Genomic DNA, 13,307 nt, shown 5'->3' on the forward strand with positions numbered 1-13,307 from the left:
CCTGTTTTTTTGCACCTGCCAGGGAAGGAGATTAGTTTAGTTTTACAGCAACTCGACAACCTGGGTTTCTTAGGACAGTTCCGATTTCACTTGTCCTTCTAATATTTAATTTAAAAAATATAGTGCAAGTGAGACATTATTTAAACACTTAGAAATTCCCCTCTAAGAATATGTATATAAGACATCTGGTTACCAAGAGGTTGCTTTGGAATTTTCATTAATAATTAAATGATCCTTGTGTTGACAGAATTGCAGAGAAGGCTCTGGTATCTGACAAATGTCAGAAACTCCTTGGCTGCCCAGGCCCTGTTGCCGGACGTGCAACTACTCTCCGTGTGCCAAGTACCAAGGGAGGAAAATTCCAAGATGTGTAGGGTCCTATTGTAATAGCTCACCCAGTGCAAGGAATTGTTGCTGACAGTTTGATACACTTGACTGGCTTCTGTGGGCAACATCTTTGGAACCCTGAGAACGTCCTCTTAAGGTGGAGAAAATTATTTTTCCATTCAAGGTAATCTGCAGGAGAAGCCAAGCCAGAGCAGCAGCTGAGAGGTAAAATAGTGAGAAGAGAGGATAAACCAAAAAGACAATGATAATATTCCTTTTTTTTTTTTTTTTCCGTTTCATTCGTATTCCCCATGCAGCTGCTGCCTTCCTTTGAGATTGGTGCGTGGACGGAAGATGATGTGGTAAGCTGCTTCTGTAATGCCTCGTTTCACCTGGGCAGGTATCTCAAAATGTGTCCACAGCTAGAGGGGTTGAGCCTTAGGGAAGTCTAAGAAGGAGAAGAAGTTGACAAATGCCATGTTTTTCTATTTTTTTTAATGCATTAATGATTTAAAATCAGGCCTCAAGAGCAAAGCAAGTATGTCTTGAAATCTTACAAGAGGATTCCACCTCCCTCTTTGCTCTGAAAGGTATTCCAGAATACAATAATGCATCACCAGTTAAAGGGGGAATTCAGGATACCAAATGAACATACTTAGAAACAATTAATCTTAAGTTTTCCTAAAAGACCGGGGATGGACTTGAACCACGGCAGGGAAAGATTTGGTAAATGCAGGGCCAGACTGGGATTTCCCTCCTGACTTAAGCCTGTTCGCAAGTGACAGGTTCACTTTGCCGTCTTTACTCTGACCTTCCCAAGAAAGAATGGACATGAGGTCCCAGACATTCTCTACAGCTGGTGCCAGAGAAGCCCCATGTTTTGGGGGGAGGATGTGAACAGACTATTTAAGTCCAAAGGATGTCCTTCCTACACCCTACACTCTGGGTAGAGACCCTGAGCAACGATCCTACTTAGCCTCTTGTGTCTTTATATCTGTTTCCTTAGTGAGAAATGGGTTTAAGAATTCTCAGGGATTTATGTCTGTCCAGATCCATTTTATAAGTTCAGGGTCTCATTAAATGAGGGGAAAAAAAGCTTGTATGGTAGCCTTTGCAGGCCCACACCTCAGGAAACAGACCAGGTACCCCAAGGTAGAAACTCACTACTAGAAACTTTTGGGAAGGTCTTTGGAAGGTTCACCAAACTCAGCCTGGCTTCTGGGCCTGGGCATGTCCCTTCCTGCCCCTGGTGTTCTGGTGACGCAATGCTGCTTCCAGCATGAGCTTCTGCAGGGTAGGGATGCTGACACCAGGTGCCTCTCCTTCCCATTCCCTAAGCCCCGGTGATTCTGCATTTCCTGCCAGCCCTGCTTAACAAGGAAAGAGGATTTAGGATCTCCCTTAGTCACAGGCCTGGACAGAATCCCTTTATCCCCAGCTGCAAAGTTGGCCCATCTCATTTGAAGAAATGTTTTAAAAGGCCCTGAGCTCTAACAGCTATTTTTAGACTTTGTTCTGAGGTTGAGTGGTTTTCAAACCATTTAAATAAATTTCCAGGGTCAAGGGCTTCCCAGAGAATTACTGGACCTGGGTCTGGCCCCCAATTCTGTCTCCCTTCCCCCCCGGGAATGTGAGAGGCTATGGTCAACATGTGCCAAGTGAAATTAAAGGACTGAGGTCACTGGATCCAACCTCATTCTGTATAGGAGGCTCCATGCTTTAACTTGTCCTGGGCCACAACGTGACATCATGACCAGGCCTAGAACAGGGGACACGTTCTACGCACTTTTCTGACCACTGCTCTGTGGTCCCCATTACTCATACAATTCCTGGGTAAACCAGTGACCCTCTCTCAACACCCCAGGGGACCACTGAAACATGAATGGAAAAATCATTATAAATAAGAAATTCTTGAGAGGATTTTTAAATATCTTTCAAATAAGGAGGAAAATCAATGGTCCTTCAAGTGTCCAAAACCCCCAAAGGGAGGGATAGTTCCAATCTGCAAGCTGGAAGTTTTAAAACTATAAAAAGAAAATCTTTTTTACCTTTGCGGGTAAACCAAGAATTAACGCTATATTAATCCTTTGAGAACTATGTGTTTTACTGTTAAGTCTGGTCACTGACCATGTATGAATCTTCAAAACGTTCTGTATCCTCTCTTTCACAGTATTTTTGGGTTCAGCAGCTCGTCAGAAAAGGCAAGTGGCATAACTTACCTTCTTAATTCATGGAGTTAACTTTGCTTGGATGTGATTGAGTCTAATTTTTGTCTGCCTTCTAATCACTTCCCTCAGGTGACTCTTCCGCAGAGATGAGCGTATATGCAAGCTTGTTTAAGGAGAACAACATTACGGGAAAGCGACTGCTTCTTCTGGAGGAGGAAGACTTGAAAGACATGGGCATTGTCTCCAAGGGACATATCATCCACTTAAAGGTACCTCAGGGAGGGAGGGCAGTCAGCAGATCTTTCCTGAGCACCTGCTGTGGAGCAGACCATGTGTCGGGTTACAGGCTGAGCTGGTGGTCACAGGGTGAGAGTATTTCCCTACCAGTTGGTCACTAGCTGCTGCCCCCAGGGGACCCCCTACTCCCTCCTGACAATCCCAGAACAAAAGGGTTAATACCTGGTCCAGCATAAGTCACCTGGTTACACCTGCATATCACCCCCGTGCCCTCAGAAGTCTCTGGTCTAGTGGAGGAGACAGGGATTAATCAGGCAATAATGGTCAAATGGCGGCTGTAGGAAATGCCACCAAGGAGAGGTGAGGTTGGGCTGAGGAAAGGTTTTGGTGAGGAAGTTACAAAGAGTCAAGAGCTGAAGGACCGGGAGGTGTTAATGAGGTGAAGGGCGTGGGGAGGAGGGGTTCTTGGGGGAAGACATTGCCTGTGGAGGGGCCTTGGCGTGAGAAGAAGCTTAGAGGACCAGGAACTGAGGCCGTGTTCCCTGCAGAGCTGCCCTCCCACCCCGGAGTAGCAGGCGGCGACTTCCTTTGAGGCCAGACAGGCTGGATCTCCATTAGGAAGCCCTAAGGATGCCAGAATGTCCCCGCGGACTGAATGAGGGCTGAGCCACTGCAGCACCTAAACCATGGAGGGGGGGTGTTCAGTCTGCAATTGGCTGCATTTTGACTCGGAACAGACACCACCTTATGTGTATTCTAATGTCTCGTTTTCTCCGGAATCCCTAACATTTCCCCCCCAGAACACCAGTCTTGAGCACTTTCAAAGCTACACCTCTGTTTTTGTCGTCACTGATGCTTTTTCTGGAGTTTAGCACCCAGATCTGGGTTTTTGTTTCTGTTTTGTTTTGCTTTTTAGTTACTCAAATCACATGGCAGTTGCTGGCATCTGTGTGCACCTGGTTTTTAATCAAAGATGTCTCATGAGAGATCTTATGTTAAAATCCAGTTTGCTCACCAGCCCTCCTCCATTCCAGTGTGAGCGGATGGAGGGGTGGACACAGGTTAGAAAGAAGGGAAATAGAATAAAAAAGGAAATACAGAAAAAGCAGCTTCCTATCCAAATCCACACCCTAACAAAGGTGCTCCCAACATGCCAACAATTTTTGCCTTTGCCTCTCTGTTAGAGCTACTGATACCAGGCTTTCTAGGGAACCCCCACCGAGGTCCAAAGAGATCACATCCCCTTCTGTCCTGGGGACCCTGGAGCCATGTAAGGAGCATCCTTACAGCCACTCTGCACCCCTGGGGTGATGGCTTAGCCTTAACCTACCATCTGTTCCCTCTTAGAAGACGGGCAGGAAACCTCATGCATAAACATACACCCCAAATGCTGATAAATAATTTAATCTCGACCTCTGATCGTGGACAAGTCCATCCTAAAAAGCAGTGCCAGCTTAGATGGACCACAGTAGGAAAATTTATTTTCTCTAGTACAGAAAAGTTTCAGGGTTCCAAGAGAGATTTGGTAAATCTTGTCCTATTTAGCAGCTACCCACCTCCCCTTCCCCTCTGTTTCCTCTGAAAAAGGACCAGCATTCCTTAAGAAGCAGTCAGGAGGAAAGGGAGTGGCAAGCTGTGATTGCTCCCCAACAGCCACAGTGACTTGATTATTCCCAGACTCAGCCTAGGACAGTCAGAGGGCCCCTCTGAGCTGGTTGGAATTGTTAAGACAAGCAATGTCCAAGCTTACTGATTATTGTTCAGCAAATTCTGTGGCTGCCTACTAATCTCAGGACTAGGAAGATGCAAAGAATCCTGCCCTGAAGGAAGTTACATCCCAGAAAAGAGCTAAAACATGTCTATACAACTTCTAATACGGAGTCTTGGCAGTTTGGAGGAAAGGAGGTATCCACCACCTCTGCTTGGGGGGGGGGCGGTAGGGGAGGTGGAGAGGGAAGGCTTTGTGGAGCTGGTGGCCCTTGAGCTGGATCTTGGAGGAAGGACAGAATTTGGTATGTAGACTGGTGCAGAAAAAGAAGGGGAAAAAAATTGTTCTGATACAAAGAACAGTCGGTCGCTCTGTCTGATGGAAGTCTTGGTGGGAGCAGCACCCAGGATATGTAAAGCAGAAGGGGGTGGGGCCAGATCCCAGACAGCCTGCGACTTCAGGGCAGGGATCTGGAACTGGACCAGCTGAGGGGAGCATGGGAAGTTTCCAGAGTTGACATGTTTAAAGCTTTGCTTCTGAAAGTTGTAAAGTGGATTAGAGAGGAGAGGTTGGATTTTGAAAGACCAGTTCGAGGGTTCTAATACAGAGTAAGAAGGCTTAGCCAGGGTAGTGAAAATGGGATGGAGAGGGGGCAGGAAACCCCGGGCAAGAGGTCTGTTTGCAGATTTAAGAAGAAAAGTGCAGTGAGCACAGACTCCGACGTAGAAGGACCTCAGAAACACCACACTAAGTGAGAAAAGCCAGACACAAAAGGCACATGTTGTAGAATTTCATTTATATGAAATGTCCCCTTTGGGGTGTTGGAGATGTTTTGGAATGAGATAGAAGTAGTGGTTATACCACATGTGAATATATTAAATGCCATTGAATTTCACGCTTTAAAATGATTAATTTTAGGGAGAGGGTATAGCTCAGTGGTAGAGTGCACGCTTAGCATGCAGGAGGGCCTGGGTTCAATCCCCATGACCTCCGTAATAAAAATAAGGAAGTAAATAAAAACCTAATTACCCCTCTAAATTTTTTTTAATGGTTAATTTTATGGTATGTGAATTTCACCTCAATAAGTAAGTAAATCAAGCGCAGCTGCACGGACACGCCTGCCCACGAAGAGCCTTCTTCCCGCTGGGGAGCTTTCCCTCTAATGTGCGATGTGCTTTCAGAAAGGGTGCACGTGGCCAGGGGGTCCACGAGCCTGGGCAGGAGAGAGGCGTGCCTGCCCAGGAGTAGTGAAAGGAAAATCTTTTATGAAAACAGTGGCCAAAGGGACTAATGCTGCAGAGAAACCAAGACACACGCACAGAGAAAAAGCCTTTGTTGGAAGGGGCCGGTTGGGGTGGGGTCGGTGCAAAGCCCTCCGATGCTGATGCTGTGTCCTTAGAGTGTCGTCCTGAGCTCAAAAGGAGGGGTGTGGCCAGCATCCATACGGGGCCTGAGACTCCCTCAAGCCCCTGGCTGGGTCTGCATGTGCACAGAAATAGTCCCCAGAGCGGGGCAGACTCAAAATTCAGGCGGGTAGACCCTCCCTCTCTGCCAAAGCCAGGGCCGTATGACAGCGGCCGTCCATTGTGGGGGCAGGGGCACAGCCCACATGTGACACCCTTAAACTCACATGGGTCCTGGGTACTTCTGACCAAGAAGCTTATATGAGAGGGAAGGAGTAGGGGGGAAGGGCCATGGAAACGGACCTTTCCCTGGGTGGGCCGGGGGGACCCTGCATGCAGTCCTGGGGCGACCAGGATGAAGAATACATGGAGCTGGGCCGCTCGGGATGGGACGGCGCGAGGGAACTGGAGGAGCCCGCCTGGCCTCTGTCAGAGTGCTGTGCTGCACACACCCACCCTGAGGGCGAGACGCTGCCCGCCAAGCTCTGCTCTCTGGCTGAGGAAGGCACAGGCGCTGCTGTAAACCCTCGAGCCTGGAAGCTTTCATGTGGAGGAGCCTTGTAGAAGGAATAGAGCTGAACATCCAGTAGGTGCTCATTACATTGTCAAGTGTCAACAGCTTTCATTTCACTTTTAAAAAATACGTCTAATTTTTCTCACATTGGCACTTTTTTACTCTCTACATGATATGTTCCGTTCACAGAAAAGCTGGCTTTATACCTGATGAGTATAAAAAAGAATCATAATTTAAATTGTCCTCCTTTCCTTTAAGAGCTCTTTGTGCTTCATTGGGGGAGGGAGTGTTGGACACAAACCCACAGAAAAGCCCTTACGATGCAATAAACCCTTTAGTGAGATTTCAGCCCTAATGAGAGCCTCTGGTGATAGATTCATGTTCTTTGTTGTTTTTCCCAGTTACTTAGGGTGACAACTGCATTCTGTGCACTAAAATATTAACGTGTCACTACTCTACTGGTGTTTGAAAAATGGTTCTATTTATTGTTTATGCTGAGATTTAACATCTGTAAAATATCTTCCTGTTCCACTAAATAATTATAAACTACCTATAATACTTTGAACAATCAGTTTATTCTCAATGGATGTTGGACACTAACATCCCCCAGGTGTGTTGTGAACTACATAAATAAAGATGCCTTTATATGTGCACAATGATTTTAATCCTTTCTTGGTATTCGTGGATCATTAATAAAGTCTTGTGATTTTTTTTTTCAGTCAGCCATTGAGAAATTAACCCACGATTACCTAAACTTGTTTCACTTCCCACCACTAATTAAGGTAAGTAATTTTTTTTTCTTACTGAGAATACACTACTTTTATTGACATGTGCACCTGCCCCATCCACACCTAAATTTGCCAATGTCGGGAATCATTTGAAGTGAAATTTAATCGTATCTGTCCAACAAAAGGTCCTTTGAGTGAAGTTTAGGATATGCATAAATTGAACACCCTTGTTCCCATGCAAGTTGAAATATTAACAATACGTTTATGATAAGAACACCACATGTCACCTTAGTGGCTAGGGGATATAAGTGCTGACATTGTAGGTGAGGACCTCCAGCCTCCCATCTGGCTCCACAGACCTTTGTCCAACATGGAAGTCCCTGGAGGAATTCACACGCTAAGCTCTGAATTCCCACTTGCACTGAGGGGTAGGAGTTTTATTGCTTGAATAACATATTAGTATATATTTAACAGATTGTTTTGAACATAGTCTAAAGGCATATGGCATAGCTTGTTATAAAATTAGTAGATCCTTGCAATAAATACACAGAACTCTTCTCAGTCACTAACAACCATGGCTCTCCATCTCTTAGCCCTCGAAGGTTTGCTTTGTTCCTCTGCTTGGTTCTCCATCCCCATATGCTGTGGGAACTGCACAGTTCTTCTTTGGGAATAGCTGGTAAATCTCTTGAGTGTTGTGAAACTCTCAAGGTGAAGTCACTGTGCATCTCCAGGGACTAAGTGCATTTCTAGGGTAAAACTGCACAATGCAAGACGCATCGTGAGAAGAATGAAAAATGGTGACATTCAGTTTGTGTGCAGGAGGCAAATCATTTAGCAAAGTTCTCAAAGACTTAATGTCATTTCTCTTGCTTTAAGCAATTGTAATCTGTAGTGTCATCCAAAATAAACCAAAAATCAGCAATTGATTAGAATGGAAAAACTAGTGCTGAGAAATCATCTCCTTTGTATGAGAAGTAAAAGCACTGTCGAGAATAAACGGTTTTCTGTTTCAGGACTCCGTAGGTGAACCTGAAGAAAATGAGGAAAAAATAGTGAACCTTGAACTTGTTTTTGGTTTTCACTTGAAACCAGGAACTGGCCCACAGGTAAATTATATTTTAAATCTTTTGGATAAATTTCAATCTGATTTACTCTTTTTCTCTCCTGGAACTCTGGTTTTATATACCCTCTACCAGCTGGTAACATGATTTGAGTAAATTTATAGACTTTATAAAATAGAATTTAGTCGCAGGGCTGCCAGCTGCCTCTGAAATCCAATCTAGGAATCTTACCCTCTCGTTCAGCTGAAGAGTCCTGTGTGAGGCCGTCCAAACCCTCAAGGAAACTCACTGCAAATTTGGGGGGGTTTGGAAGCATGGACACTAGGCTGATGGTTTATCCTGCTTGAAATCACAGCTTCCTGATTCAATATTGAGAGCAGAGCAACACCGAGAATGTAACTGTAGGCAAAATGGAAACTCAAATTCTCAGCTCTAAATAGTATGGCAGGACATTTGGCCAATACTGAGTCCAGCAGCCACTTTATGTTATTTTTAGAGTCTGGGCAAACTGCGTGGGCTGGGTGGCATGTGAACTGGAATCCTAAAGGGTTTGTGTTACTTTGGATTACTGTAAACAGCTGGTAATAACGATCACTTTGATTAATCGACCACTTACTGTGTGCCAGGCATGCAGTACTCGGGTTTAGGTGCTATTTCCCCGTTTTACAATGAGGAGACTAAAGCTCTGAAAGGTTTAAATAACTTGCCCATGGCTCGCAAGTAGCAGAATAAGGATCTGAACGCAGGCCTCTCTGACCCAGAACCAAGCTCTTAGCTACTGCCCTCTTTGTACCTTTCCTTTGAGGCAGCAAAAAGACCTTGTCAGTACAACTCCTCACAACCTGGAGCTAGTCGCTCTGCTAGAACTGGTGTGGGCTCAGCTGGCCCACCGGCCCTCACCAATTAAACCACGCTTTCCCCAAGCCATTCCTGGAAGTAGCGCTGGGAAATGATCGGAAATTGTTGCAAAGGGATGAGTTTCACCTGGGGCTTCAAAAGATGCTCTTTCTAGACACCTGACAGTGTTTTACCTGCAGTACTGCAGGTATGTTGATGCTCCTGCTGAATGGAAATCTTAACCTCCCTTGTTTGGGCCACAGAACTTGGTAGAGTAAAAGCTGCTCAGACTCCAGGTGTCCAGCATAGGAACACTTTTCTTTTCCCTCTGTGAACGGATCACTGGCTACTCATTCCTGTTAGAAGCAGCTACAGAAAGGAAGGCAGGAGAGTAAGTTTCTCTCCAAAAACCACCAAGAGATTCTGTAGCTGTGGGCACCCCAAGTCCTTCTGATGGTAAACAAATTGCACACTTTGATTGTTTTTGTTTGTTTTTGGGGTGAGGTAATTAGATTTATTTAATGGAGGTGCTGGGGATTGAACCCAGGACCTCATACATGCTAGGCAAACACTCTACCACTGAGCTATACCTCAACCCCCAATAAATTGCACATTTTAATTTGCCTTCTTCAGTATCCTCATCTCCATGGTGCTTAATTTGAGTACTCTGTGTTTAAACATTTGTATGGCTTGTAGGTGGTAAAAGAGGGAAGAATTTTCTTGAAAGAGATTTGTCACGAGTAGTTTCAACCAAGAAAATTTTCAATAAAGAAATGACTTGTTAATGTGGAAAACTGAAAAATACATATTTCTAAGTAAAAATCAGTGCTAGTTATAAATGATATTTGAGACCAATTACAGTGGTCTGGTTTTGACCATGATTGTACAGACTTCTTGAATCACTGGTTATCTGCAAGGTCTAACGTGACTGTTGCTTTTGATTATCTGCTGATCCTTGGTCACCTATGCGGGGTAAAAATTTCATCTATTCGCTCAGCAGACATTTAATGAGGACCTTCTGTGTGCCTGACTCTATACTCGGTGCTCAGAATGCAAAATCTAAAAGTGTAGTACTGCCTTGTGAGGAACCCTTAATTTACAAGAAGAAATAGACAAGATCAATGAATGGTTTTAATACAAAATGGTGCATTTTTATGATATCACACACATCATTCATTGGAAGCACAGTGGATGAGCACTGAAAGCAGATGCAGAAAGGGGTCAGAGGAGGATCCTGAAGTCTCCTAGGTAGGGATGATGCTTGAACTAAAATTTGAAAACCATCAGGAAGTATTAGGTAGGCAGAAGACATTGAAGGCAAAGGGAACAGCATGTGCAAAAGCTCAGAAGCACGAAGCCAGGAAAACAGAAGCAGCTCTTCTTTGGGCTAATTTCTGTAGGACCTCACAACGCAGCTAAGCACCCCTCCCTCTGGGAGGGCTTAGCCTGGAGCACATGGAATAGTGTGGTAACAGTTAAGGCCAGGATAGTGGCTGGAGACCAGAAAAAAGGACTGCCTTATTTGCTGAGCTAAGGAGTTTGAAGAGTTTTAAGCAGGCAGTAGACAGGACTCTATTTATGTTTTTTCCCCACAGCTTTATTTTTTCTTTTATTTTTGTTAGTTTTTAATTTATTTTTTAAATGGAGGCACTGGGGACTGAACTCAGGACCTCATGCATGCTAGGCATGGGCTCTACCACTGAGCTATACCATCCTATTTATGTGTTTAGAAGATCTCTCAAAAGCACAGAGAAGGAGGAATTGGAAAGAGCTCAGGATAGAGTGAGAAAGAGCTGCGAGCAGGCAGTGCAGAAAACCAGGTGGAGAGGGACAAAGAGCTGAGGCCATGGAGGTGCTATTCACCGAAGGACACTGAGATGGACCTGATCAGACTTTGTGACTATCTGGAGATGGGGTGAGGAGCCAGGATGATGCTGAGGTTTCTAGTGTGAGCAGCTGGACAGATGACATTATAAAGTAATAGACTAAAAGTGAAATGTACAAGGTGGATGTAACTCCAAGGTGCTAAATGTATAAAGAAGTGACCAGAATGGGTGATGTTAGTCAAGAAAAGCTTTTTTTTTTTTTTGGAAGGAATGAGTTTTGAAAATGGCCTCAAAGAGGTTCGTGGTCATTTGCAAAGAATTTGCTGAATATAGTGTTTAAAGCTTATGCTTAGAGAGGACTTCTTTCTAAAGAGCTCTAGTTATTGCATAAGTGTCATCTCACTTATCCCCTTGGCATTTCTGTGAGAGGCATAAGGCACACAGTATTGTCATCCTGGATCAGAGAAAGCGTGTTACCAGCCTAGGGTGAGGAGAGGACAGAGCTGAGACCAGAAATTACATCTTCATCATTACCTTTCTATTAAATATGTGCTAGCTCTCATACCTGGCCCAAGATATTTAAGCCGTCTGTAAACTCTCACAAAATAATCCTAGAATAAATTATTGTCCAAACCTAAACTACCTAATACCTATACCCTAACATTATGAAATATGCTCTTACAAATTGTGCTTTAAATTGAAATTTCAGTTCTCCACATGAAAACCCTGTTACCTTGACCCTTCAGGGTAGAACCCAAGGAAAAAAAGACATCCTCAAAATCCCAATTAACTGAGTTCCCATAAACCCATCTTCACAGAAAAGGTGAAGCCTTTACCCCCATCTCCATGACTAGAATAAATCACAAGAGAACACTGGAGCTTTGGAAGTTCTCTCCAAACCCGAGTTAGCGTATCAGGGAGATTAGCTTGACCATTTCACCTTTTCTTTTACAATTAAAATGGAAGATGTGTTCTAATGGCAGCCAGCGGGAATAAGATATGAAAGTGATTTCATCATGAAAACAGTAGCTGTGTTTTCCCATTGCCTCTGAGAAAGACCACCAGCTAACTACCACTTAAAACTGGTTTGTCATTTCAGTAACTGGCCTACTAAGAAGAAACAATTAAAGCATGACCTTGTACACAGATACATGTATTTTTTTAAAAACTTTCCTTGTAAGACCCTTCAACCTTTATGGTCAAAGAATTCAATTTAAATTCTTTTTATAGCCTCATTTTACAATCAGATGGATTATGGCAAAAAAGAAGTGAGGTTGCTTCATGAGACCAAGGAAGGCCATTCATATTGAAGAGCCTGTGCTTGCTCCAGTGGTCCAAAGCCACTGTGTGACCCCTGCCCATGAGCTCAGGCTCTGCTGCCACCACCACCCCTCTCCGCATGACCTGACTAGGCCCTCACCAGACTGCAGCCCCATCTGTGACTCAAGAACTTGTTCACAAATGAAACAAATGTCCTTTTTCCTCTCCTTTTTTGAGATAACCTAGCAGGGGGATTGACTGAACCAAAGGCTTCACTGATAATTTAATAAGAAGTGAGAAAGAGCTTTACCCATTTACTTGACCCATTTCTAAAGGGTAAAATTGATCATTAATTTAAAGAACATTGTACGTTGAGACTGTGTTGAAGTTGTGACAGTGGTATTGGCAGAAATTGGGTCTTTCTCAGCTCAAGTTTTCTGTCCGAGGGGCTTGAAATGCTTATAATAATAATAATAATTTCATACCTCAGCCAAGTACATTGCAAACATTTTTCTGGTGGAATTGTTACAACCCACCCTCACAGGGAGCACTGTCCCTGTATCAGGCCCAGGAGGAAACTGAGGAGGGGAGAGGAAAAGTTCCTTGCCCAGAGTCCCCATCTGGTCAGGGGCAGGTCCAGCCCAAGGGCTCAACCACGGTGTCATACTGCTGGAAAGTATTAGCATCCCCCAAAACAGGTTATTGGTAATCAGAAGGCAAAATTCAGAGGGCAGTTAATACTAAACCCCCATTATTTTTGTTTCACATAGAAAGTGCCTTGCGTTCTGTAACCTAAGGCCTTTGATTTGATACAGAAGGAAAGTGGCTTCCAGAATCTCAGGCAGCTTCATGCGCTCCACAGGGTGGCAACCACCCTTTTTTATTGAAATATTCAGCTACAGAGAGTTTATTATTATGTCTCTTATAAGCTCACCAGTCAAGAACATTGATTCTCAAATTGCCAAGGAATAAACTATCAAATCACCCAGCAGTTTTCTCACCGAGATCCTTCTGAGACTTTGTGTCATAAAAATTCAAAAGCAGAGTTAGGAGGGAACTCTCTGAGGAGCCGTCTGTTCCTTGTGAGGGCTGGACAGTCACAGTCCTTCCTCTCCCCAGGGAGGCAGGGAAAGCGGATTGAAGCTGGGCCCCCATGGGTCTCAGTGGATCACCTGTCTCAGAGAAGAGACTAGGGTTAGGGGAGGAGGCTGGGGCATGACCCTCTGGCTCCAGCA

The 13,307-nt window shown here is 44.4% G+C and overlaps 1 protein-coding gene across 4 annotated transcripts in view; it reads left to right on the forward strand.

Moving 5' to 3' along the window:
• MAP3K20 (mitogen-activated protein kinase kinase kinase 20) overlaps positions 1–13,307 on the forward strand; it is a 158,292-nt gene that overhangs the window by 121,922 nt on the left and 23,063 nt on the right. For all 4 annotated transcript variants that reach the window (XM_072961177.1, XM_072961176.1, XM_072961175.1 and 1 more), the window contains exons 12-16: positions 645–689; positions 2,498–2,528; positions 2,625–2,764; positions 7,077–7,139; positions 8,102–8,194. In XM_072961177.1, the coding sequence (XP_072817278.1) occupies positions 645–689; positions 2,498–2,528; positions 2,625–2,764; positions 7,077–7,139; positions 8,102–8,194 (372 nt within the window). The remainder of the gene's footprint in view (positions 1–644; positions 690–2,497; positions 2,529–2,624; positions 2,765–7,076; positions 7,140–8,101; positions 8,195–13,307) is intronic.

The sequence above is a fragment of the Vicugna pacos genome, chromosome 5 (genome assembly GCF_048564905.1).
Source record: "Vicugna pacos chromosome 5, VicPac4, whole genome shotgun sequence".
In the NCBI taxonomy this organism is placed as follows: Eukaryota; Metazoa; Chordata; class Mammalia; order Artiodactyla; family Camelidae; genus Vicugna; species Vicugna pacos.